Here is a 27,060-nt window from a genome sequence, read left to right on the forward strand (position 1 = left end):
GACACGGGTTCGTGCCCTGGTCTGGGAAGATCCCATATGCCGTGGAGCAGATAGGCCCATGAGCCATGGCCGCTGAGCCTGTGCATCCGGAGCCTGTGCTCTGCAACGTGAGAGACCTGCATACCGGGGGAAAAAAAAAAACCTCCACAAAGCTACACAGGTTTCTGACTTTGATTCTCTAATGCCTGGAATGATACAAATTCAGGGATATGGCCTTTTGTGGAAAGAGATCCTAGGAAAAAGTGAAAATGGAAGAATTTTTTCTAGAAAGCTATAGAAACAGTTATTCCAAAAGAGAGCTGGTTAAGGCTTTTTGATTAATGAATAACAAAAAGATGATGGCAAAAGAAAAGTAAGACATTGATGAGTGAAAACAAGAACAGCAGTTAAGGCAGAGTCAAGTTCACCAATGTGTTTTTAGGTGTTACTGTCTCTTCTGATGTGACTCCTATGGGGAAATTTCATTGTTTATACAGAGAGTGTAAACAAATCTGTTGACCTAACAAAACACTGGTTTTCATTCCTCACACCTTCCTCCCCCAGCCATGGTAAATAGCTTGACATTTAGGCTCATGGGCTTCGGTGTGAGTCAGAGGTTCAAATCCTGGCTCTGCTATTCATAGCTGTGTGTCTTAGGACAAGCTTACTACCCCCTCTAAGTCCCAGTTTCCACACTTACATGATGGGGATAATGGTCAGGTCTGTCTTAAAGGGCAGCTGTAAGAATATAAGGAAATAATGCAGGTAACTGCCACAGTGTAGCTCCTGGCACACAAAAAGGGCTCCAGAACTGTTGGGGTGGAGTGGGATGGCAGTTTGTTGTTGATTTATCTAGATAAAGGCTCACACTTATGAACACCTAGAACAGAATAAAACTAAAGTTCTCCAGGGTAGGCACCAAAACCTCAGACCCTAAAGTGACAACATCACGAGACATGCTTGTACAAAATAGCTCTGGGTAAGGAAATGCACCAAAACCTGAAAGAAGAACTGAGGATGGCAGAAATACCCACTTTGAGAACTCTGACAGGCTCAAGTAATTGCAAGAGGAAGATGGCACATTACGATACGGACTTCCTGAATTGGCCACGGGCACTACCTGGTGATTCCAGATATTAAAATGGTCTGTCCTCAATCTGATTTTGCCCAAATGTCCTAAGAGGAACACTTGAGAATGTAATCTTTTCTATCTGATGGAAGAAATGGGGAGATAGATGGTGGCTGGAAGTAATTGTAGGTAGGATCTGAGATAGAACAGAAGTAGGAAGAACACGCCTTAGGAAGTGTGAGAAAGTTATTCATTACCCTCGTTTCCTCTCATCCTCCCTTTCACCAATCTCTCCCCCAATGCCATGGGCTAGAGCACTGGACAGTCTTCAAACTTGACCAGAAATGATACCATTCTAATGTAACATAATGATGTAATTTTGTTATTACTTACTTTTAGTTACTAGTACTAGACTTCATCTTCCACAAGGTCTATCTTTGTTGGGAAAAGGCCTGGGTCAGTCCACTCAGAGAAGGGGAATACCTACAGGGTCACAGATGTTGGCTGGTACCATGGCTTCTGCAAAATTATCCTGCATGGGGTAAGGTGCCTGTGACACTCCTGGAGTGGAAGAGGAAGAAGAGTCAGGAGAGAAGAGGAAATTGGAAGAGAGAAGGAAGAGTCAGTGAAATGATGGGAGGCTGGGTAGCAATGGAGGAGAGAGCTCCTCAAATTCTCAAGAATACCACTAAACCCATGAAAGCTTACTGAGTTCAGAGGTTACAAAACAGAATACACATGCAGAATCAGAAGCTAGAGAAGCAATGTGATTAAAAATACATGCATGTGATTAAACATACATGCATCTACAAAATGTCATGAGCAGATATAGAAAGGTCAAAAAGACCTAGAGGGCTTCCCTGGTGGCGCAGTGGTTGAGAATCCGCCTGACGATGCAGGAGACACGGGTTCGTGCCCTGGTCCGGGAAGATCCCACATGCCGCAGAGCAACTAAGCCCGTGAGCCATGGCCGCTAGGCCTGCGCGTCCGGAGCCTGTGCTCCGCAAGGGGAGACGCCACAACAGTGAGAGGCCCGCATACCGCAAAAAAAAAAAAAAAAAAAAAAAAAAGACCTAGAGAAAATGAAAATGTATGAAAGTGGCATACCAAGCCGAGGGAACTGCCTGGGTTCATGCATACCTTCAACCATGCACACCATCACTCATGCATCAATATCGGTTGAACTCCTATTGTGTGCTGGGCACCACACTAGGCTGTGGAACACCATGGTGACAAAACCAGAGTTCTTGCTCTCCTGGTGTTTGCACACTAGTGGGAGAGACAGACATTGATCAAGTAATTGCACAAGGGACCTCCCTGGTGGTCCAGTGGTTAAGAATCCACCTTCCAATGCAGGGGATGCAGGTTCAATCCCTGGTCAGAGAACTAAGATGTCACATGCCACAGGGCAACTAAGTCCACACGCCACAACTACTAAGCCCATGCACTGCAACTACTGAGCCCATGCACCACAACTAGAGATTCTGCATGCTGAATCCACCTTCCAATGCAGGGGATGCAGGTTCAATCCCTGGTCAGGGAACTAAGATGTCACATGCCACAAGGCAACTAAGTCTGCACGCCACAACTACTAAGCTCGTGCACTGCAACTACTGAGCCCATGCACAACTAGAGATTCTGCATGCTGCAACTACAGAACCCACACGCTCTGGAGCCCGCGTGCCACAACTAGAGAGAAGCCTGTGCACCACCCACGTGCCACAGCTAGAGAGAAGCCCACGTGCCACAACAAAGATCCTGCATGCCACAACTAAGACCTGACACAGCCAAAATAAATAAATATATTTTTAAAAGACTCCTCATAACAAGCTTTTAAAAAAAATTGCACAAACATTGGTAAAATTGTGATTGTGAGGACTGCTATATAGAAGGAGCACATGATACTATGAGAGAATGTTAACAGAGAGATTGGCCCAGCCAGAGAGATCAGAGAAGCTTCCCTGAATAAGTGATCTTATTGATCTTACTGATCTGAGAATTGAGTGATGAGATGTTAACTGGATGAAGAAAGCAGGGAAAAGCAGCCCAGGAAGAAGAATATGTGTACAGGCCCTGGGGTGGCAGGTTTGAAGACTGAGAGAAGGCAAAGTGTGGCTACAGAAAAGAGACCCCGGGGAAATGGGCAGCATGACACTGGAAGGCGGGGAAGGAACAGGCTCCTCGGAGACTGCAGACCACGTGGTGGTATCAGTCTTTATCTTAAGGGCAGTAGGAAGTCATCATAGGGAAACTGACAGGAACCCCCAAGAAAGTCTGAAAATGGCAAATGAGACCCCTGTTTACACTTTACTTCCACTTTCCTCGGCATCTCTACTGACTACCAATCAATGACAGCTTGTGTAATAGCATGCCCCAAATCAGAAAAGTAAACATTTAATTAATTTTGTTAACCTAGTGATTTCATTTAAATAATTAGTATTTTAAAATGAATTTTCCATCAACATATAAGAAAAATTCTCAATTCTAAACCACCATCAAAACACAAATGCCCAATACGTAAATTCACAATTCAGTATTTAGTCTTCCGTTACTTAAAGAATACTGAATTAGGAATCAAACAGCCTGAGTTTTAATTCTGACTCTAGCACTTATTAGTCACATGGCTTTGGGTTAGTCCCCAAACCTCTCTCAGTCTCAACTTTCCTCATCTATAAAATAGGGTAATAACCCTTGCCCAACGTACCTCACAGGTTAAAGTGAGAGCCTTTTGTAACACCAAATAAAGAGATTATTATTAACCTTTCTCCAAATTGCAAAGGCAAATACACGACTTATTCAAATCAGATAACGCTTTTTTTTAACCTCACTTATCAAACTGTTTTGCAATATTGTTACAAAATTATGCTTTATCTTGAAGGTCATTGCCCTCTAATACATTACAAAACTACTTGTGTACATAAAACCACCAAAATTCTTTGAAAAGTTTTTCCCTCATAGGTTATTACAAAACACTGAGTATAGTTCCCAATGCTATATAGTAGGTCCTTGTTCGTTATTTATTTTATATATAGTAGTGTGTATATGTTAATCCCAAACTCTTGATTTATCCCTCTCCCATTTCCCCTTTGGTAACCATAAGTTTGTTTTCCATGTCTGTGAGTCTATTTCCTTTTTTTTTATAGATTTATTTATTTATTTTTGGCTGCATTGGGTCTTCGTCGCTGCGTGTGGGCTTTCTATAGTTGCAGTGAGGCGGGGGTACTCTTCGTAGAGGTGCACGGGCTTCTTGTTGCAGTGGCTACTCTTCTTGCAGAGCATGGGCTCTAGGCGCGCAGGCTTCAGTAGTTCTGGCTCACGGGCTTAGTTGCTCTGTGGCATGTGGGATCTCCCCAGACCACGGCTCAAACCCGTGTCACCTGCACTGGCAGGCAGATTCTTAACCACTGTGCCACCAGGGAAGTCCCTGTGAGTCTATTTCTGATTAATTAGTATGATGATCTCTAGGTCCATCCACATTACTGTAAATGGCATTATTTCATTTTTTTCTTCAGCTGAGTAATATTCCATTATATATATATACCACATATTCTTTTTTTTTGGCTGCATTGGGTCTTTGTTGCTACGTGTGGGCTTTCTCTAGTTGCAGCGAGCAGAGACTGCTCTTTGTTGTGGTGCACGGGCTTCTCACTGCAGTGGCTTCTCTTGTTGAGGAGCATGGGCTCTAGGCGTGCGGGCTTCAGTAGTTGTGGCACGTGGGCTCAGTAGTTGTGGTGCATAGGCTTAGTAGTTTTGGCGCATGGGTTTAGTTGCTCCGTGGCATATGGGATCTTCCCAGACCAGGGCTCAAACCTGTGTCCCCTGCGTTGGCAGGCAGATTCTTAACTACTGCACCACCAGAGAAGTCCCAATGTACCACATATCTTTACCCATTTATCTGTCGGTGGACATTTAGGCTGCTTCCATGTTTGCCTATTGTAAATAGTGCTGTATGTATCATTTATATTTACAAAAAAGCAAAAAAAAGATAAACAAGAAACAAATAAATTTGCTTATCTATGGGGGTTGGGGGAATGAAATGGAAGAGATGGAAAGGGGACAGGACCTGTCTGAATATAACTTTTATATAGTTTTGTATTTTGAACCATGTTGACATTTTACATATAAAAAAAATAAATTAAATCAACAAGAATGGGTGGGTAGGAGGCCCTGAAAGTGAAAGAAATGAATTAACTTGATTATAACCAAGTTAATAAAACAATTACAAAGAAAAAAGAATTAATCCAAAAAACATCTGAACATAATAACAAATTATTCAGACTATACACTTTCAGTGGGATATATTCTAAGGACAAAAAAAATCTTGAATTTTACTTGGTAAGCTTGTTTTGGATAATGTTAGTAAAGTAATTCTGAAACTGTTTTGTGTATGTTGTAGAAATGAGCAAATGAGTAAATATATTGATGTTTTGAGGAAGCAGGGAGTTCACTGTGGGAGAACAAAGAGACAAATATGGAATGGAGGTAGAATTGTGTACTACTGGATTGGATATCCATTAGGGTATCATTATGAACTCATGGATTTTAAAAAGTGTTTCTAGCACTGTCCATTGAGAGGACCTAAAAGCAATTTCACCCCAGAGCAATGAGCACACATGGCACCCAGGGACTGTTTTCTAAACACCATTCCCCAAATCCTTTGGGAAAACGCATAATTTCAAGGTGAGCCTAGAGCATTTTCTAAGGAAGTACTCAATACTGAGGAAGGTATGTCAAAGAGATATAAGAACCCGTTTAAGGGGATGCCACTTGCCAAATTTGGGACAATAAGAGCATCAAAGTGAATAATGACAGGAATGGATTACAACACACTGAATAAAATAGAATCCATGAGTCTACACTGATTTTTTTTTAATTTTAAAGCAATTAGGAGGAGAAAGGAAAGCCTTGCTTTATAGAAGAATAAACTAATAAACATAAAATAGATGATAGAAATAGAAAGTCACTATTTCACAACTACCGTATTAATATTTGATTTCAGTAGAGAATCATCAATGGATACTAAAACCACTGGGAGAAATATGGTGAAACAGGATCTTCACACAGTCCAAAATATCCCATCACATGTCTCTTATTAACTACAAAGGGAAAAAATGAATCTTTATAATAGAGAAATACAGTAGATAACACCTTAATCAAATAATCCAACTGATTATCAGTAAAAGGACATATTCACATCATATATCCTCTGCTGTGACACACTCAGATGTGTGATATATCACCTATTAGTATTCCTGCCAAAAATGTTTAACCTAAGTCTCACCATGAGGAAACAATCAGACATCTGCAAAAGAATGCGCTTGGACTCTTCAAAAATGTCAATATTATGAATGAAAAACAAAAAACAAAACAAAAAAAGACCGTCAACCTGTGCTACATTAAACAACAGAGACATGAAAATAAATACAACGTGATGCATGATCCTTGCTCAAATCTAGAATACCAAAAAAAAAAAAAAAAATGTTAAAGGACATTACTGGGACAATTGCAAAAACTTAAATATGGACTGCATATAAGAAAGTAGTATTATATGAATATTAAATGTCCTGAGTATGATAATTGCACTGTGGTTACAGAGGAAAATATCCTCATTTTTAAAAGATACATGCTGAGAGTTTGGGGGCCTAGGTGTCTAGATATCTGCAACTAACTCTCAAATGGTTCAGCTAAACAATACACATATGCACAAAGGGAGGAAAAGAGGGAGGGACGGAAAGGAAGAAAATGTGACAAAATGTTAAAATTGTTGAATTACGTAAATGGTATATAGATATCCATTGTATATTTCTTGCAAATTTTCTATAGGTTTGCTATTTTTCAAAATACAACGTGGTTGGGGGAGAAAGGGAGCTTTTTATGTGGTCACTGCAAGAAGACAGCACAGTTAGATATACTTAGATAACCTGAGAACCAGTAAGTATTCTTCAGTTGGGTGACTCCTTGCCAAGAATTCAAGCTCTAGCAGAAAGCCTACGGAAGATATTGGAGACAGCCAAAGTTAGCAACAACAAAATTAATTAGTTAATACAGGACACCCAGTTAAATCTGAATTTCAGATAAACGAGCAATTTTTTTTTAGTGTAAGTATGTCCCAAGCATTTTATCTGGCAGCCCCACTCAGAGAAGCACCGTCGTCTCTTCCATGCCCAGGGGATAAAGTACAACAGTTCAAGAATACTAGAACAGTTCAAGATTAGAGCCATTAATATTTTTTACTTACTATTTTTATTTAATCAAACTCTACTCCATTTTCTGTAATGAAGACTACCCTTCAACCTATATTTTCTCCTTACATATGGTTGGTACAGCCCTAATTTAGGCTTCATTTTCTCTGCATTGTGAAGTTTTCCCCCACTTCCACCACCTTTGACTTCTAAATACTACTTTCCCATCCTCTTCACTACCTTTCTCCCTTCTCAATTTCTACCTGTTTGGCTCAGGAGAGAATAGTTTCAAAGCAATAGATGATACTTAGCTGGGAGTGCTTCTGGAAATTTGAGTCACTGTGTTAACCCCACCCAGTGTCATTAGTTAAATGCCTTGACCTAGGCTGGCTGGGGATCCTCCCCTCCCAACGGAACCCCTGGATGTCGTGACATAGCATTTTTGGTACATTTGGCATAAATCAGGCCAGAGCAGCTCAGAGAAAAATTTTATATATTACACTCTCTGAAATTCTCTTTTATCAGAAATACAAATCAAAACCACAATGAGGTATCACCTCACACTGGTCAGAATGGCCATCATCAAAAAATCTACAAACAACAAATGCTGGAGAGGGTGTGGAGAAAAGGGAACCCTCTTGCACTGTTGGTGGGAATGTAAATTCGTACAGCCACTATAGAGAACAGTATGGAGGTTCCTTTAAAAACTAAACATAGAACTACCATACAACCCAGCAATCCCACTACTGGGCATATACCCTGAGAAAACCATAATTCAAAAAGAGTCATGTACCACAATGTTCATTGCAGCTCTATTTACAACAGCCAGGAGAAAGAAGCAACCTAAGTGGCCACTGATAGATGAATGGATAAAGAAGATGTGGTACATATATACAATGGTACATTACTCAGCCATAAAAAGAAACAAAACTGAGTTATTTGTAGTGAGGTGGATGGACCTAGAGTCTGTCATACAGAGTGAAGTAAGTCAGAAAGAAAAACAAATACCGTATGCTAACACATACATATGGAATCTAAAAAAAAATGGTTCTGATAAACCTAGGGGCAGGACAGGAATAAAGATGCAGACATAGAGAATGAACTTGAGGACACAAGGACAGGGAAGGGTAAACTGGGATGAAGTGAGAGAGTGGCACTGACATATATACACTACCAAATGTAAAACAGATAGCTAGTGGGAAGCTAGCGCATCGCACAGGGAGATCAGCTCGGTGCTTATATCCCACCTAGAGGGGTGGGATAGGGAGGGTGGAAGGGAGGTGCAAGAGGGAGGGGATATGGGGATATATGTATATACATATAGCTGATTCACAATGAAACTAACACAACATTGTAAAACAATTATACTCCAATAAAGATGTTAAAAAAAAATTCTCTCATCACTGAAGCTCCTCCTTTTTTGGTCTTTATCAGCTTCTCTTCTCTACAGTGTTTAATTCTGGGCATTATCTCTTCTCTCCCTTGGGTCCAGTGCTTCTCAAAGTTCAATCATATGTATATTGTCTTCATGATTTTTGACATCTCTCAATAATTATTACTAGTTTTCTTTAAACAGATATGTTTTAATTTATATTTTTTAAATTAATTTTTATTGGAGTACAGTTGCTTTACAATGTTGTGTTAGCTTCTACTGCACAGCAAAATGAATCAGCCATACATATACATATATCCCCTCCATTTAGGACAATACAGTGCATTAAGTAGAGTTCCCTGTGTTATCCTAATTTATATATTTTAAAAGAAGATTTTATACCACAACTATAAAGAGGAATTTAATATCATAAATAGAAGATAAATCTAAAAATAAAACCTCACAATACATAAAATGTAATTTTTTACTTAGATTTAAAATAATCAATAAAATAAATTATTAATATACAAATTATTAAAATGCACACTCCAAAATAAATTACTCATGAGAAGAATTGAGCTTTTAAGGATCAGTCAAGAATAGTGACTGGCTGTTTGGCATCATGTTCCTTGTCTTGGGCTTACAGTTAGAAACTGAAGATCAGGAGGGAAGGTAATTTGCTGAAGATCAAAACAAAATAGAGGCAGATCTGGATCTATAGCCTGAGACTAATGAATCGCAGTTGCAGAGAGTGGTCTCAAAAATAGAGAATTCAGAAAGGAACACTAGCTCCTGACGGTGTGAGGGCTCAGTCAGGGGACAGGAGCTTGGTACATGGTAGAGTAAAAAGAATATAAACACTGAAGGCTAAAAGGCTGTGGTCACGTTGTGAATAGGCCGGTAAAGCCATGTTACCATAAGCCTATGACTACTCTTTGAACCTCAGTTTTCTAACTAACTCACAAATTGTAGAACTGGGAGAAGACAATCAGACACAAGTACTGAGTGCTCAGCCCAGTGGTTACACAATCAGTAGAAGTTTCCTTCCTTCCTCTCCCGTCTTTGTATCACCAACACTGCCAGAGACCTACCCACCACTAGCTATATCTCCTTTTGAAGGAGATATGGAATTTTTTTCTTCTGAATAATACAGACCTGATTTCTCTCCATCACTGCCCTGTGTCCAGTGCTGGGAGAAAGGACTTCATCTGTGCTGGGCTGGTTGGCAAGGAGAGAGGCAGCAGCTTCCTGGTGTCTTTTGGAGATTGGGTCTGTGAAGATGAAGATGGCCTAGAGATGACTTCTAAAAGCCTCAGGTAACCCTCAGCTTCCGGTTGCAATGGGAGGGCTGCAGGTTTTAGGGGGTAACACATGAGCCCAGGGATATTCTCAGGTTCCTGATCCAATGAATACTCAAAGGCCTCTTGGGAAGTTCGACCCCAGGAAAGCCATGGGGGGCAGTGCTGTGGGGAACCTAAAAAAGTCTAGAGTGCAGCATTTAATGAATGTGGAGATGAGAAGCAGGCAATGGGACCTAAGAAATAGCTGGGAGTTGGGTATTCAGTTTCCATGGGAAAAGGGGCAGCTGAAACTTGGAAGTACGGAGAGGAAGGAAAGATGGGGCTGCTAGTCTCCATGGCAACAGGGAGGGGAGCAGAACTTTCCATCACTCAGAGGGCGAGATTAGTTAAGGGAAAAATTTGAAACATGTGGCCCATCCCCAGATTGGAACGTGGGGGACATAGACTACCGAAGAGAAACATGGGATGATTTCAGGAGTGTGAAAATAACAGCAGGACAGAGTCAAGCAGAGAACTGAAATTGGCACTTTCAGGCATACTTGAGATTCCTTGTGTTCTTGAACATCTGGATTCTTCTTGATGCCAAGGAAGTCAGACAGCAAAGCAGCCAGGAGATTGCCAACTGGGGGGGAAGTAGTGGACCACCCACAATGAAAACCTCCCGGGAGTTGCAGCTACATCCCAACAGGGATGCATGATGCCATCATGTGTAGGATGGGTCCAAGCTGGCAACAGCAAACCACTGGAGATGGACTAAGTTGACAGAACTAACCAGGAGTCCATGAGTCTCAGACCTCAGCATCAGATATCCAGCAACAAGGCAAAGAACAGAGCTTAGAAAGACCAAAGCAAGAGAACCCCTTCAAAGAGCCTGTGGATGTGTATCTAGGGACACTTCTTTCCAATCATATGACTCCAGATCATCACATCTCCAGATAGCATGCAAAGAAGTGGAGAAAGAAATCTGAACAATAGGGCATATATCCAAAAGAGACCAAACCATCAAAGACATGATTTAAATTAGCAAAGACTTGAGATATGTTAACTGGCAAGTTAAATTTTTTTTCCCATAGTTCCCAGAGGGAAGTAGAGCCCCAGAGTAACATTAGCTCAAATTTAGGAGGAAAAAGAGTACATTCATCTAAGCAAAGTCTTAAATTTTCAATTTCAGGACATTTTTTACCTTTACCATATTTTTCAACACTTTGAAAACAGGGACTGTGACTATTTTTCTCATGTATCAGGCACATATCAGGAATTCAACATTTGTTGAAAAAAAATGAAATGGATGAATGACACTAAATAAATGGCTGACTCTGGAAAAGCACAGTCTAGGTTTTAATTCATAGCATATACTAGCTCACTGATTTTCCTAAGGTTTGAAAACAAGCACTGGAAATAAAATTCTTTTACTTTACACAACTTCTTAGGTCATAAATATAAGGTCCTGAAATAGTTTAAACTAAGAGACTTTGCAGCAGGCAGAAATGGGAGATTCTATTAGCCCTCTGTAATTTGTTAATGACCTCTAAGGCAGACAGCCCCCATATTTCTGCTCCAAATTGTCAGAAATATGTCTGGACCATGACACAATCACCGCAAAGATTTTGAGAAAATCAGTACTCCCTCCAGTGACATCCAAAAAAGAATCAAACCAAACTTTTCAACTGGATTTTATGCACTCCACGACCAATTTAAATCCCCATTACAGTACAATACTGACAGAAAGAAGTTTCTTACCTGTCGATATCTTTTGATTAGTATTGCGTCTTGTTTTAGAGAGCCTCATTTATCCTCAAGATGAATCTTAAAAGTACATTTTGAATAGAAGTTAGGCTTTGGGAAACACATTGAAGAAAATGCAAATAAAAATATTTTAAACTCTTAAAAATATGTGTCCTCTACTGCTCCTCTAGAACTCTAGACAGTCAAGACTGGCTTTTCCTAAACTGGTTGTTCCATACAGTTACTCGGCTGGGTCTTCCATATAATAAATGTAATGATGTATCATCACACTCCCTTTGGACTCCACTGGCTTGTCATGTATTTTCAGAACCAAAGTATCTAGATAAAGCATTGTACAAAAGTTGTACCTACCTGTTTTAAATCATCTTTAGTATAGACAGTGGTTAAGAACAGACTCTGCCTCATTGGGGTTTGGATTCCAGCGGATCCATTTACTTCACCATAAACGCTATTTCGTCCATCTTTAAATGCTGTTTTCCTCGTGGGACTGTTGTGAGGATTAAATGAGTAATTATTTGCAAAGCCCTCAGAACAGTGCCTGGCAACAGCCAGTACTAATGTGTTCATTTTAAGACCATTATCCCCACAGAATTTCATGGAATTAAATTTAAATACCCTTAAAGAGAAGAAAAATCAAAACTGTTGCATTTTCTCAAAGCTCCCTAATTTTATTAGTTGCTCGAGGCTTTCCAAGCTTTTAGAACACGGCAGACAGCAAGGAAGGTAAAGTCAATGGAAAAGAGAGAGAGAAGAAAGGAACCCAGTTGTTTGCTAGTTGCATTAAAACATTCTCCGTTTGAAAATTCGAGTATGAATGCCCTCCTTGGTCATCCTTTGCGTTTACACATATTCTGCGAAACCAGATTTTGTTTTTAAGAGAAACAAATCCGTACACAATCTAAAAAAAAAAGCACAGCATTTCTTTCTCTGAGCCATACTGTGATCTGGATTCACAGCGGAGGCTTAAAAGCTAGGGTCGGCCATTAAGACCTCACTGAGACAATCACTCGAATTATCAGAAAAACAGCACGAGCGCTACGAGGACTCAGACCCAGGCTGAACTTGCCCTGGAGGTAACCAGGAGCATCCAGGGGCAAAGCGAGCCTCCGAGCCGACCCGGGCACGCGGCTACGCCCCGACCGCGGGCTTCGCTTCTCTCGCGGAGAACCAGAAGCTTCCTCCGCACGCCTCCCCGGTGCTTTTAAAGCCCAGGAGGGACAGGACCCCAGGCGAGGACAGTTCCGAGCGAACAAGAGCTGAGAACCTGCACTCCGACCCCAATCCGACGCCCGACTCCCGGAAGACGCACCCGCGCGGCGGAGGCGGCGGCGGAAACGGGAGCGGCGGGGTGGTGAGAATTTCCGGCGTGCTCGGCGGAGCGCTCTGACAGGGGCACGGCCGGCTCCCAATAGCGCACAATGAGACAGCTCTGAGCGCCGGAAGTGGGGCTGGAGGAAAACACGGAGAGGGAGCCCGGCCAGGACAGGAAGAGGCGGGGGGGGCCGCGGCGGAGGTGGTGAGTGCTCACGGGCACCGTTTCCCCCCGTGTCCCTGTCAGACTCGCGTCCGGGGAGGGTCTTAGGTGGGTTCTCCGGTCTGCAGAGTCGAGGGTGGGCCCGGCCCGGGAGATAACGTTGGCTCCATCCGCCGCCGGCCTCCTCTCGCCAGTTGCAAGGTCCAGGGAACCCCCGAGCCAGTGGGGACTGAGCTTTCGGGCTCGAGTCCGCGTCTTCACTTTGTGTCAGACCCTACGGGGGCTGGAGAAGAAGGGATCAGGGTGGACACACTCGGCCCCAGCCCCCTGTCCGGCCGGGGAGACCCCGGAACCCTATCGCGGAGGCAGGTCACTTCCTGCTTCCTGGTCCCCGCGGTGGCTTCTTGGCCAGGACTGCGGAGACGCCTCCTGTTTCTCCGCCTCCTACCCAAAGGGTGGAAACCGAGGCAGATCGCGGGTGGGGCGGTCCCATGGGGATCGAAGAGGGAGAATTGCTGTTCGTGACAAAACCAAACTTGTTTGGGGTGCGAGGATGAGGACTGGGGGGGTAAGCTTGAGTTGTCCCTTGGTCAGAAAGCCAGCCCCACTGACCAGAGCGGAGCCTTGGTCGGGAGCCCTCCGTAGCCCAAGAGATCGAAGCCTGTCGTTCTGAATAGTCGCAAGCGGAGCCGAGGTGCCAGGGTACGTAGAAGGGACTGAAAAGTGGAGTTGAGAGATGTACTGCGTTCACAAAGTTTCGGTTACTTTGTAGTAACACTTAAAAGCAATTGCCAGCTTGTTTCTAAAAGACTGGAGAGTTCTCTAAAGTATAGGCTTGGGGTGAGGTATTTGGGTTTGGGGGGGGGGGTTCTGAAGAAAAGAGCATGTGTTATATCTATATAATATCTATGAAGAATATTATAGAATTAAGCCTCCTAACTTCTAGCATAATGCACTAATTATTGGAACGTGATGGAAATTAGGAAAAGAAGGGTTTCTTACAAGCTTTTGAGCATCTGTGCCATAAATGTGTGGTACTTTGTGAACTTAGTATGATACCTTGTCTCCAAAATGCCTTTTTCCAGGTGAAGAGTAAGAAAATTGAAGTCAAAGACCATGGGAGATGCCGCAAAACCTTATTTTGTGAGGCGTACTAAAGAGCGAGGGACTACAGATGATGAGGATTTCAGAAGGGGTCACCCCCAACAAGATTATTTAATAATGGATGATTATGCTAAAGGCCATAGCAGTAAAATGGAAAAAGGCCTTCCAAAAAAAAAAGGAACACCAGGGAACTATGGGAATACCCCCAGAAAAGGACCATATGCTGTTTCTAGCAATCCATATGCATTTAAGAACCCAATTTACAGTCAACCCGCTTGGATAAATGACAACCACAAAGATCAGAGTAAAAGATGGCTATCTGATGAACTTGCTGGTAAGAGAGAATTGGAGAGAATTGGAGTTGGAGAGAATTGGAGAGAATTCAAACCTGGACCTAGAATTCCTGTTACAAACCGACCAAGAAAAGACTCTTTTCAAGAAAGTGAAGATGGGTATAGGTGGCAAGATGGAAGAGGGTGCAGAACTGTAAGACGACTATTTCATAAAGACCTGACAAGCCTCGAAACTATGTCAGAAATGGAAGCAGGAAGCCCTGGTAATGTTTCCAACTTGTCAAGTTATTTTTCATAGTTTCTGCTTATTTAATGTGATTATTTTAAGGATTGTAATCATGTTATTTGGGCAACTTCAATATGTTGCATGTATTTCCCTTTAAAAGTTCACTTTGCCACAAGGTTTATTTTACTGTAGTAAAATTATATTTCCCATTGGTACTTTTTACAGAAGAGGGTGATGATATCCCCCTGGGGATATATCATAATTTCTGAGGGTTATGTATGTGTTTTCTAAATTATGTATTGTAATTTTGTACTTGAGTAGTCAATGTATCTGTGATATAAATGACAGAATATAAAGCTTAAAAAAAAGTATTCTATGTAAAAACACGATGTAGACTGCATATATCTCCTGCTACAGAGGGATATGTGTCTTTTGTGTGGAGCATCAATCTCTAGAGAAGGATAGTGCAAGATGTTTTTTCTCAAAAGTGAACATGGTAAACAGGTTGAAAAACATTGTTTAGAAAGTCAGAAATTCAGATAAGATAAAAGCTTGTCCTTTTAGTTTCATTAAAACCAAAAGCCTTCTAAGCACCCTATGTGCTTGATAATAATTGCCCCAGAGTTATTATTTATACCTTTTTCTAAAAGGTGAATAGATTTTGTTCATGTAGCAGAAGAACAGAAGAATCAACCAGCCTCGTAAATCTTTAAGCCAAAAAGAACTTGAAGGAGTTGCAGTGCTCTGTTGTGGTGTATCAAATGTAGAATCACAATTTTATTCAATACAAAGCAGGTAGCTGTGTCTCTGGAGAGGTTAAATTTATCCAGACTTGTTTATGCAGAGTGGTAGATGAGGAAGTGGAACTGAAATCAAGTACTGTGCTGCTCTGGCCATGAACTCAGCCTGGAATCTGACAGAGGGAACTGAACACGTATTCATAATTTCTGACCTTTCGATTCTAAAAGTTTTGTGTATATTTAAGTAGTTCTTTATTACTGTGTCCAGGCGAGACATGGACATTCTAATTTAGTTACCAATTGTTGGTCTTTCAGAAAAGAAAATGTTGATCTTAAGCAACATTACCAAAAGAAAGATTTATAGGTCAAAAGTTTGCAACCAGATAGATATTAAAAGAGACTGTTTACAGAGCAAAAACTTCTTATTCTATATTCCTGCCTAATCTTAAAAGCAAAGCTTAAGTGATTTTGAATAGGACCTGCATTTTTACTGTCTTTTTGTTGAAGTCAATCCAAAACTCCTGTGTTTGCTCTATAAGAAATTACATGTGTGTGCTTTCAGTTTCCAAATGAAGGACTGTTCAGTTTCTGTCCCTTGAAAAAACTTCATAAAGAAAATATTAAGCTTTGGCATAACATTGCTTACTGTAGGGAGAAATTCAGTTTAAAGTATAAACTTTACACTATACTCAGAGGATCCTAAAAATGATCTCACTAAAGGGACTGAAATTTTCCTTAAATCAAACTTATATTTTAATAAAGAAGGGTCTTATTAAATGATGCAAGAAGATGTAATGAAAATTATCTTAGAGTTGCTTTGTTTTTTTTAATACTAACTTTCTATTCAGTTCTACTTTACTGCCCCTACTTCATTCCTCATATATCCTAGATTGCCAATTTAATATATTTGGGACAATGCCATTAATGATCTCAGTTGGAAAATATCCGCTCAAATGCACGTGTCCTTTGTGAATGGAGTAATGGACCATATGCAAATAAAATACGATAAACTTGGGAGTACTGTATATAGAGAATTCATATTACTACAAAAAGCCTGGGCTGAGCCAGGTAGTCTTCCTCTAAGTAATTATGGGAATTTTTTTAGCAATACCCAGCTTTGCCTTTCTAGATTCCCTCCAATGAGATTTTAACTTTTTACCATGCAGGCCTATGAAACTCAGTTCAAAAGTTTGTATTGCCTTGTCAGTTCCTGCCTTTTTTTTTTTTTTTTTAACAAAGTAAGGGGTAGGGAGTTCTGGTCTATTTTAGATGTGAATGGGTTTGCTACAAGAAGGGATTTTTCTTATACTGTTAGCTGGAAAGATGAATTTCAGAATTCCATCCATGCTCTAATCTCTGTTTTAAATCCCTTTATTGGATTTAGTCATGTGTCCCTGGACAAGTTACTTATTTTCTTGGACCAGCATGTTCCCTATCTGTATAATGGGGATAATATTAGCATCCATGACAGGATCACTGTAGGGATTAATCTGAGGCAGTGCACATAAAGTGCTTACATTGCACCTGTCGCATGATAAAATACTCAGTATTGGTAGCTGCAGTTATTGTCATCATCAGACGGACTTTGTGCAGCCAGCCACTTTTGTATATAAAATAAGGAGTTAACTGTGCTCTTTGGAGGGAAATTAAAGTCACTCTCTCTCTAGAAAAATGATAGCAAATATAGTGAGAAGCCTTTGTGATCAAGAGAGAGGAGATGAAAAAAGGAATTTGGTTTCATATCAGTTTTTGTTTTGTTAACTAACAATGGACTTCTCTGATGGTGTTGCACATGTTAGTGTAAACCTTTAATGAGTGTTTGCCTAAGAAACTTTGCCCTAAAAACTGAAGTCAGATGCAGTTATTTAGAGTTTGTAATGATAAGCAAATTAAATGAGAATAGACACACCTCTGAGTTAAAAGAATTGCTTATCTCAAAGGTTTGTGTGGACCAGGAGTACTGTCCTTAAAAGATTGTGACAATTTAATTGGGCATAGGGGGAGTGTTAAAAAGCAATAGACCGTTTTTGACTACTTACCTTTTAGTATTCTATTTGCCCCATTTTGATTGCTTTAAAAAAACTGTATTCTAATATTTGTTTAATTTTTTTAAATTGCTGCTGTATTTGCAGAATTTCATTATATTCATCTTAGGGTAGTTTGAGTACAGTGCTTGCTGCTTTTCTTTTAGAGCTGTTGGCAATAGCTATTTTTCAAATTAGAGGTCCTATACGTCCCTTTCCTGACATAATTTCTTTTCAGTCGATTGATTCATCATACTTGCTATACAAGTAGTGAGTTCCACTGAAAACTTGGCTGGCAGTTGCGTCATGCAGAGCATTTCAGTAGGTTTATATTTTCAGAGAGTAATTTTTGGTAAGCCATTTAAAAACTATTCAATCCACTTATCACAATTTTAATTGAGGAAATAAATGAATTTCATTTTACTCTTATGTGGTACTAGTAGCTTCATTTTCAGAACCTGATAGAAATTACCAGAGCTATTAAAAACAATTTTTTGTAGATCAGTCCCACAAGCATCTTCAGTTTTACTGAAGTTGAAAAATTATAAGTTTAAAAAAGGAATAGATTCATTTATTAGTTATAAGGACTGTAGAACTAATAGCAGGGTTTATAAACAAATGAATTAGTCTGTACTTGTAGCAAACTTTTAACTGCTAATTGTTTTTTTCTTTTGAAATGTGCTCAGTGTGCAGGCCGTTCAAAGAAGCTAAAATGAAAGTAAAGATAAAATGGGTGATAGTTATCCTCGGTAAATACAGTTTTGGCTTGGACTTCTTGATATTAATGTGGGGGAGGGCCCAATTATGTGAATGTTAAGTTCACAATTTAGTGATGGATTTTCACTCCAGATAGGAATGTAGTTGATTTCTGAGTTCTTTGGAGATAGACTGTCCGTCTTTGCTCCATTGAGACTGTTCACTTATAAAAAATGAAAACAGATGTGGATAGTTTTCATTAAAATACCAGGTATACTTACAGGTGTACTAGGAATCATTAGATACATGTACATTATATATTTAATTACATTAGAATTACAGGTGTACTTCAAAGGATAATTTTTACTATTGCTTGAGTATGCTCAGCAGTATACCAGGAAGAGATGATAAAATCAAATTTTATGGTTGAAGTAGAATTCTTTTAAGTTTTCCAAAAAGATGGTTTCTGTGGATCGGTGTATCCAAATGTGAGGAGCTTAAGAGTATTTAAGCATTTTGTCCATGGGAGAGGTATACCTTTCCTTTTGCTCTGTGTTCAGATGTCATTCAGATATCACATGATTTCATTAATCAATATGTAAGTTCTGCTTTTTACTCAGAGTGGTGTTATTCAGTATCGCCAATAATATTTTCCCCCTAACTTAAGAAAACAAGAAGCAGAGGTCCAGACCTAGGAAGCCACGGAGGACTAGAAATGAGGAAAATGAACAGGATGGAGACTTGGAAGGCCCTGTGATTGATGAGTCTGTGCTTTCAGCTAAGGAGCTACTGGGCTTACAGCAGGCTGAGGAGCGATTGAAAAGAGACTGCATCGACAGGCTGAAAAGGGTAACAGCCTTTGTTAGTTAAAATCCTTGTTTTGGTTTAATCTATTAGTAGTTGGGAACATGTGCTTTGATGAATTATATATCCTACTTTGGTATTTAAGCACTACAAGTCAAAAGTGATAGTTTGATTTAATAGAATTACTTTTATTTTTTTTATGAATTACTTTTTAAAAATGATTATTAGCATAGGGATAAAGAGTGATAGTACTATATTAACAGTTTTTTAAGTGAAAGAGAAATCATCTTCTGGCCAGTTTTTGTTTACCTGTATTTTGTCTCTGTACATCTTTCTCTCTATATGTCTCTATAAACATGTGCTTATGTGTATGCCTCTATAAATCTCTTCAAATTGTAGCGACCGAGAAACTACCCTACAGCAAAGTACACCTGCAAACTTTGTGATGTTTTAATTGAATCCATTGCATTTGCTCATAAGCATATCAAAGAGAAGAGGCACAAGAAAAACATTAAGGTAAGTTTACTATAACCCAGACAAATATGTTTACTTGTCAGTTATTACTTGTCATCTTTATGACTTTCCTTAAGATTATAGTATTAGTAATTTTGCTACTTATATTGCTGAATTTATTTTGACCAAAATACTTTATACTGGTCAGATATGTTTTCTGGGCAGTCTTGTGAATTTCCTTAGAACAGTATCAGGATGAATGAAGCCAATGGTAGGACCTAGATGTATGTCCTTAGGCCAGTAATAATAAAGTAAATAATTTGCCATTGCTGTTTCTAATGTTCTTTTTTACACTTTTTCCTTATTCCTGTCTTCCCTCTATTATCACTTTATGTGCATAAAGAAGTGTGTGCGTGTTTGATAAGATGAAGACCAAAACAGCTAAAGTGAGAAGGAGGGCTAAGAAAAATATTCCAGAATACTGTACAGGGTGTTGTCTCTGTGAATGGTAGAAGGTAAAAACTGTGTGAGTCATTTTTAATCTCAACATTGATCTCAAAAGGAGAAGCAGGAGGAAGAGTTGCTTACCACATTACCCCCGCCTACACCCTCCCAGATAAATGCGATTGATATTGCCATTGACAGAGTGGTACAGGAGTTTGGCTTACACAATGAGAACTTGGAACAGAGACTAGAAATTAAACGTATCATGGAAAATGTGTTCCAACACAAGTTACCAGGTATTTTCTAGATTTGTTTTTCTTTTTAGCTACCTAAAAGTACCCCATTCATTTTTCCTACCAGTAATAATTTTTGCCTAATAGAAATTGATTTGCCATGTCCTGAAGCTCTCAATTTTATTGTATGTTTTTGTTTCTCCTGGCTTACCCTAAGGTAACACAGACTTTTACATATGTTGTCATTAACCTGTCTTCATTGTGAGTTTCATTGTGTCTCTCCATTTACATGCCCCATATTATTAGAGCTCCATGGGACTCTTGTATATCTGTTTTATTTATTTACTTTCCATCTCTAAGTTCAGTTTCTTTTTTCTAATTGAAGTATAATTGACTTAAAATATATTAGTTTCAGGTGTACACATAGTGATACAGTATTTTTTATACATTACAAAATGATCACCACACCTTTCTACCTATTTACATTGACACAATATTTTGAATTAAAATAAAAGTATCCTGGAGTCATTTTCAGGTTATCTGTGTCCATTAAAGGTTCTATTTAACCACACTTAAAAGAATTGCACCATCTAAAATGAGCTTTCAAAACTAATTTGTAAGAGATTTTGTACCGTGTTGAATTGATTTTTCCAAGTTATGTCTGTGGAGCCATGGAAAACTATTTTTTTGAAAGCTCCACAAGTGATTCTGATCCACAGCCAGGGTTGAAATCACTGTTTGAATTTATCGCCGTACCACCCATAAAACTGTTTGTTCTACTGAAAGATCATTCATATAGTATATGATTCATATTAATATATATCTGTTAAAAAAATAAAGGGCAAGATTCTGCTCATCCCCCTGTATAGGTGTCTCATCCTTTATGTTGTAGACAAGTGCCTGAGAAGTCATTTGTAATTTTAATTTTTGCCATAAATTTTCATTGTAAAATTGAATGTGCTTTGTCATGGAAAACCTGTTAAAACCCAAAGAAGTTGTTTGACTTAACAAACCTGGGGGAAAAAAAAGTCCCCTGGTGAGAAGGGGTAATTTTTTGGCACAACAATAGTAAAACATTGGGGAAAATGCTGTAAAATAAATATAGGTGGTACACATACACACGTCTTCCTCTGAAGTGTGAATTGCTTGCTGCCTAACATTTTAAGTTATATCAGTGATATTATAATTATTTTCTAAACTTTTCCTAAAGGGATTATATTATGTTAAATTAAGCTTTTTGTTCATAATACAATGAGTATTCATATTGAAAAGTAACTTTATGCTGATTTTTGTGATTATTGTTTTACTGAAACATGATCTTTATAGTAAATTATACCTATGTATGCTTTCAAAAAGGTGAAGTGTTTGCATTAACTCTTCAGTATATACATACTATCAGGTTTATAAACATATGACAAAGTTAGGCATCCCTTTTCGACTTCCACATTTTAAAAATCATTTCAAATAGTATTTTCTGCACAAAACATGAAATAGTAAAGTAAGTTTTAACATGTTTTACAACTGATACGAAAAGAGTGGCTATTAAACTAAACTGCAGTCTTCCCTTTTAAATAAAATAAAATGAAGACAAGAGCAAAGAGTCACCCATTCTTGTCCTTTGCTTATGCCAGACTTGAACACTGTTTTTCTTTTGTGTGTAGTTCTAATTGATGGTTACACTTCTGAAATAGCAGTGTCTTGTAATAACTTTTGAGAAATTTTACTTTATTTATGACTTGTATTTATTCAATTTTTTTTGTTTTAGATTGTTCTCTGAGATTATATGGGTCATCCTGTAGCAGATTGGGTTTCAAAAATTCGGATATAAACATTGACATTCAATTTCCACCCATTGTAAGTACAAAGTGAAATGTTAGAATTTTCACAGAGTGGTACAGAAATTCTTTATTTTCCCAAATGTGAGCTATATATGGATATATTTTAAATACTTGGGGACAGTTTAAGTGTGATGTTTTTTTCCTAAAACTGCATTGTTTTTAAAAGTATAATTTTTTTTCCTAAACTTGCTGTTTTTATGTTCTTCTGCATGCCTTCAATTTTAGAGCATTTCTTTTTATTCTACAGATCTTTCATACTTTCTTCAGACACTGGTCTTCTAACCATGTGAATCTGATGGGGGTAGTTTAGGTCTGTTAACTTGAAAGGATTAAATTATCTCGATAAGTCAACTTTCCAATGGCAGGAAAGGATTTCAGATTTCAAATTGTGTATCTATATAAACATTTATGACCTGCAAGCTTAATTTGTTCCTGAGTTTCCTCTTATATACACCCCCCTTGTAAAAATAATTACGCTTTTGAAGAACTACACCTAGCCTAGATTTCTGGTTTAAAACATGGTTCAAAAAGATGTTGATGATTCAGAACTTTAAAACTGGAAGGCACTTTGGTAGATTATCCATTTACTTACTGGTGGTTCCTGCAAGCCAGTTTGCAAATGGTTTATGCCCATTTACTTGGGTTGCTACTTAAAAATATAAATGATTCCTAGTCTCCTCCCCCAGATGTTCTGTTTCACAGCTTCTCATTCCTTGCCATCCCTGACTGCTCTAGCTACCTGGTCAGCTGACCAATAGATTTTACTGTTCTTTTAACCTTAAATTCTGCTTAATAATTTACCAGCATAGCAGTTATTTTGATTTCATGTCATTCATTCATTTAGCAAATATTCAGTGAGTTTGAGTATATGTCAACCACCATACTAGGTTCTAGAGAACAAAGCAGATACATTTCCTCTCTCCTGGAATTCATACGTAGGGAAGGAGATAAGTAATTATGTATGTATAATTAATTATAATGAGAGCTATGCAGGGAAACAAGGTTCTGTGAGAGAAAATAAAAGAGTGTAGATATAGCTGTCCCGAAGGCCCCTTTGAAGGGATTACATTTAAACTGAACTCTAAAAGATGAAAATGGGTGGGGACCGTGAAAGGGTAAAAGAGTGTTTCAGCCTGAGGGCACATCATTTGCAAACAGTGAGTTTGGCCTATTCAGAGCACTAAAGGGAAGGTTGTAAGAGCTGTGGTGAAGGGACCTTGAGAAAGAATAGCTAAAGATTAGGATAGAGGAATAATCTGGGGCCCAACATACAGGGCGCCAGAATTTCATTTTGACCTAAGGGCATTAAGAAGCCAGATTGAGAGTTTTAAGTAGGGTCACAACTAGATCTAATGTATGATTTTAAGTGGTTTTGGTTCCTGTGTGGAGCAAGGATTAATAGAGAAAGGCAAGACTAAAGTGGAGACCCGGGTAAGCAATCTGTTGAAGTAGTCTCACAGTGAGAAGCAATATTGTTAACAGTTTGACAACCTCTAGCCACAACTTTGAGATTTGCTGAGAGGCTAATTACCTCAGGAATTAGTGAATCAGGAGTTAACTGTGTAGTATGTCTGTTTTTGCCCACACTCATCCTCTTTTTGCTCATCTCTCTGTGTCTGACTGATCTGTGCACACAGCACAATGATTAATTCCTTTACTCTGGTAGCAAGGTGCTTTCTAATTTGGAAAGGAATTTGGGTAATTTCAGACGACTGTGTATTATCTCAGTGAAGCAAAAGTACTTATGGATTATTTGATATATTCACTTATTTCCTAGATGTCTCAGCCAGATGTTCTCTTACTTGTCCAAGAATGTTTAAAGAACAGTGGTAAGGCCAAATTCTTTCCACATTTTGCTCTTAAATTTTTCTTTTGTCTATAATTTGAATATATCTTATTTCTCAAACTTTGAAAATAGGAAGTCATGTTTTTTGATTTACTTATATGGGTAATATCCAAACAAAAAACTAAAGCAAATGCCCATGAATTATTAGCAAGTTAATCAGAGTCTTGTTAGTTGTCCTCCTATGCAGAATAATTATTTTGTAAGTAAAGCTTTTAGCTTGGTGATAATGTCACAATTTATAAAGATTATATTAGCCCTAGGCTGAGACTAAAAAGAATCAAAATATGTAAAATTTACTCTTGAGGGTAAAACACTAAAGGATAAACTTTTTTATTCCATGGTTTAAATTAATACCTTACAAATAATAAATAGTGTGGCCCAGCCCAGATGAATGAATCAACAAATAGTTGTTCCCAGTTAGGTTTATCAGTTGTCCAGAGTAATGTCCAACTGGGGCTTGAGGGCTTATATGCTTTCCATAGGCCTCATGAAATTGTCTCATCCCTTGAATTAGTCTTTCCCATCCTTTTTGTTTTGATTGAACGAAACATTTAAACGTTTCTTCTTACTTCAGTCGGTATGTATTTTGACCCCACATATTTTAGTAGCTTTTGCAGCAATTTTTTTAAATGTCCTATTCATATTTCTGATTATGTTACCCACGTAACATTTAAATGTTCTAATTCAATAATGTAGTCATTTCTAGTCAGACATTAGTTTCTCAAAATAAGGGTTTTAAATTAATGTGATTACTTGATTCTTGAATATAATACTTTTTTCCTTTTCAAGTCACTTTTATTTCACAATCATCTCTTGAGAACCTTATTTTGTAATGGTCTTTCAAAAGGCCAAACAGCTAAATCACAACTGGTACTTGTACTTTATCTAGTTGTGCTTTTAAACAAAGGCTTAGTTAACTAACCAATCTGATATTCTTTTCTTTTTCCAGACTCTTTTATTGATGTTGACGCAGATTTCCACGCTAGGGTGCCAGTGGTGGTGTGCAGAGAAAAGCAAAGGTCTCTGCTTCTTTAAGCTGTTTATTAAGTACCAACTTGCCAAAAGCACTTGTGCTTTACCCCATCTTAATGTCCAGTTTCTAGAATTGTAAGCTCCTATGTGGTTAATTTCACAAGCTTCCTGTTAGCATTCTCCCTCTACTGTTGGTGTTTAACCCAAGAGGAAAAAGTGTTTTATTTTTAAAAGAGTAAAATTACTTAAAAAGAAAAAATATAGGAAAGAAGCATTTTGACCCATTTCAGTAAACAACTCTGTCAAATAGTTACTTGCTCTAATCACCTTTATTTGCCATCCTTTTTAGAAGCATTTTAAACAGTGCTGAGTAACAGTTCACCCGGCTCTCTCTCCATCTGGAAGCATTACCATTACCACTGTAAATGGGTAGTTTGTAGGCTGTAATGATTTGCCATTAGGCAGATTCCTCCAACTAGGGAAAACACTCTTGCCCTCATAAAGATGAATTCATACTCCCATTTGAAACATTTTACAGTATTCTCCTTGCTTGCATTTTCCCCCCAAAATAATTTTAATATATGAAAACATGAAGTTTTAGTTCTTGAAAAATAAAGTTTACTCAGAAGACAGCTGCCCTATCTTTTTTAATCCAATATTGAGATAACCCATAAAGGTTTAGTGAGTTAGAAGTATTTATTATCAGTGTAAATTAGTTGGTGGTGGTGTAAAAGACACCTGATAACCTGTATAATACTTTCTCTTTTTCCTTCCTATTCTCACCCTCTACCCCCACCAGTGGTCTTCTTTGTAAAGTGAGTGCAGGAAATGAAAATGCTTATCTGACAACAAATCATTTAACTGCCCTTGGAAAACTAGAATCAAAGCTGGTTCCTTTGGTGATTGCATTTAGGTACTGGGCAAAGGTAGGTTTGAGTTCTTTAAATGAATGCACATTCTATGTGTGCATAAGCAGTATGCTTTGATTTTTACATGGTTCATTTAATCTTAAATGTTTGGATGCATATTTATAGACATCAAGGGAGTTGGCATCTGAGTATTAGAACAGAAATTTTAATGTGTACAGAAAGAAAAACTCAGTTTCTACTTCACTATGACATATTGCTCAAAAGATCAAAATGCTTTATGATGTTTATTAAAAATTAGATTTGAAAGTCAAATCCCAGAGTTACGGCCCAAGTGTTTACATTATTTTTCTTTTCTTTGTAGTTCTGATCCCTCACCAAACAAAAGTAAAATTTTGATGGTTTAAAAAATACCTCGAAAGCTATTTCCATATATTTGTTAATGGAAGCAACCAGCTGGCATTTCAATGATGTGTCCTAAATCTAACATTACTCTCATCAGCTGGAGGCAAATTCAAAAACACATAGTTTGAATAACAACAGAAGAGAATTCCGTCAGTCCCTCTCCCATTTCCCCCTTTCTAGTGGTAGAATGGCACTGCTGTTACCCTCAGAAAAATGCAACTCTCCCAGAATCTTATTTTTTTCTACAAGTCTATCTCAAACCATAATTCTTTCCATGTTAATTGTGTAGCAGGGATTTCTATGGATTTCTCAGCTGACATCCTTGGAAGCAAGTTCACTTTACTGCATGAATTCATAAGGTTGTCTGTGCTTGATCAGCTTCACTAGCTAAAGCCCCCCATCCCTTAGTCTCAGTTTGGGGCTGGATCTTGTTCACATTGCCCTACTCAATTAAGAGAGACAAAATTATGCTGCTTAAAGATTCCTGATGTAGGTTGTCAGGAAAACCTGATAAAAACGTGTGTGGGTTAAGGCAAAAATTATGGCCATCAGTGAAAAGTCAGTTTAGAGCGCAGGACTCCCACAAGTGGGTTAAGAAATCATTTTCTGCAGATCAAGAAAATATACTCATCACAATATTCCTACCTTTGTACCATATGAATCAAATACATTGTAAATAAACCAGGTCTTTGCTGAGGAAAAAACATTGTCTAAAAGAATTTATAAATGAAGCTGCAGCTTCATAAGATGAATCTCATCCATAGTAAGTACATTACTCTCATGTGACCCACTAAGTGTTTACATTTTAACTAGTTTCCAGAAGTGATTCTCAGGCACAGGAAAGTTTGAGATGAAGCTTCTCATACCATTTCCAATAATATACCCAGAGACTCCCAAAAAATGAAAGCCACTATCTGATCTTGCTTTACATTTCTGCAGTGTTTTAAATACGGTATCCTATTGAAATGCTCAAATAAGCATGAGAGCATCTAA

General features: G+C 38.5%; 1 protein-coding gene across 11 annotated transcripts in view; it reads left to right on the top strand.

The window, feature by feature from the left end:
- Positions 1-12,880: 12,880 nt before the first annotated feature.
- The window catches only part of TUT7 (terminal uridylyl transferase 7), a 60,182-nt gene continuing 46,002 nt past the window's right edge, over positions 12,881-27,060 (top strand). For 7 of the 11 annotated variants that reach the window (XR_010841935.1, XR_010841936.1, XM_067041216.1 and 4 more), the window contains exons 1-9: positions 13,017-13,825; positions 14,209-14,783; positions 18,874-19,055; positions 19,410-19,526; positions 20,026-20,203; positions 21,906-21,994; positions 23,756-23,807; positions 24,774-24,843; positions 25,596-25,722. Coding sequence is in view for 9 of the 11 variants with exons in the window: in XM_067041216.1 (XP_066897317.1) it covers positions 14,240-14,783; positions 18,874-19,055; positions 19,410-19,526; positions 20,026-20,203; positions 21,906-21,994; positions 23,756-23,807; positions 24,774-24,843; positions 25,596-25,722 (1,359 nt within the window). In the remaining 2 variants the exon portion in view is untranslated. Of the gene's footprint in view, positions 13,826-14,208; positions 14,784-18,873; positions 19,056-19,409; positions 19,527-20,025; positions 20,204-21,905; positions 21,995-23,755; positions 23,808-24,773; positions 24,844-25,595; positions 25,723-27,060 lie in introns of all 11 variants that reach the window. The other 4 variants (XM_059072430.2, XM_067041219.1, XM_059072431.2 and 1 more) reach the window with 2 other exon arrangements.

This window comes from Kogia breviceps, chromosome 8, assembly GCF_026419965.1.
Source record: "Kogia breviceps isolate mKogBre1 chromosome 8, mKogBre1 haplotype 1, whole genome shotgun sequence".
NCBI classification, from domain to species: Eukaryota; Metazoa; Chordata; class Mammalia; order Artiodactyla; family Physeteridae; genus Kogia; species Kogia breviceps.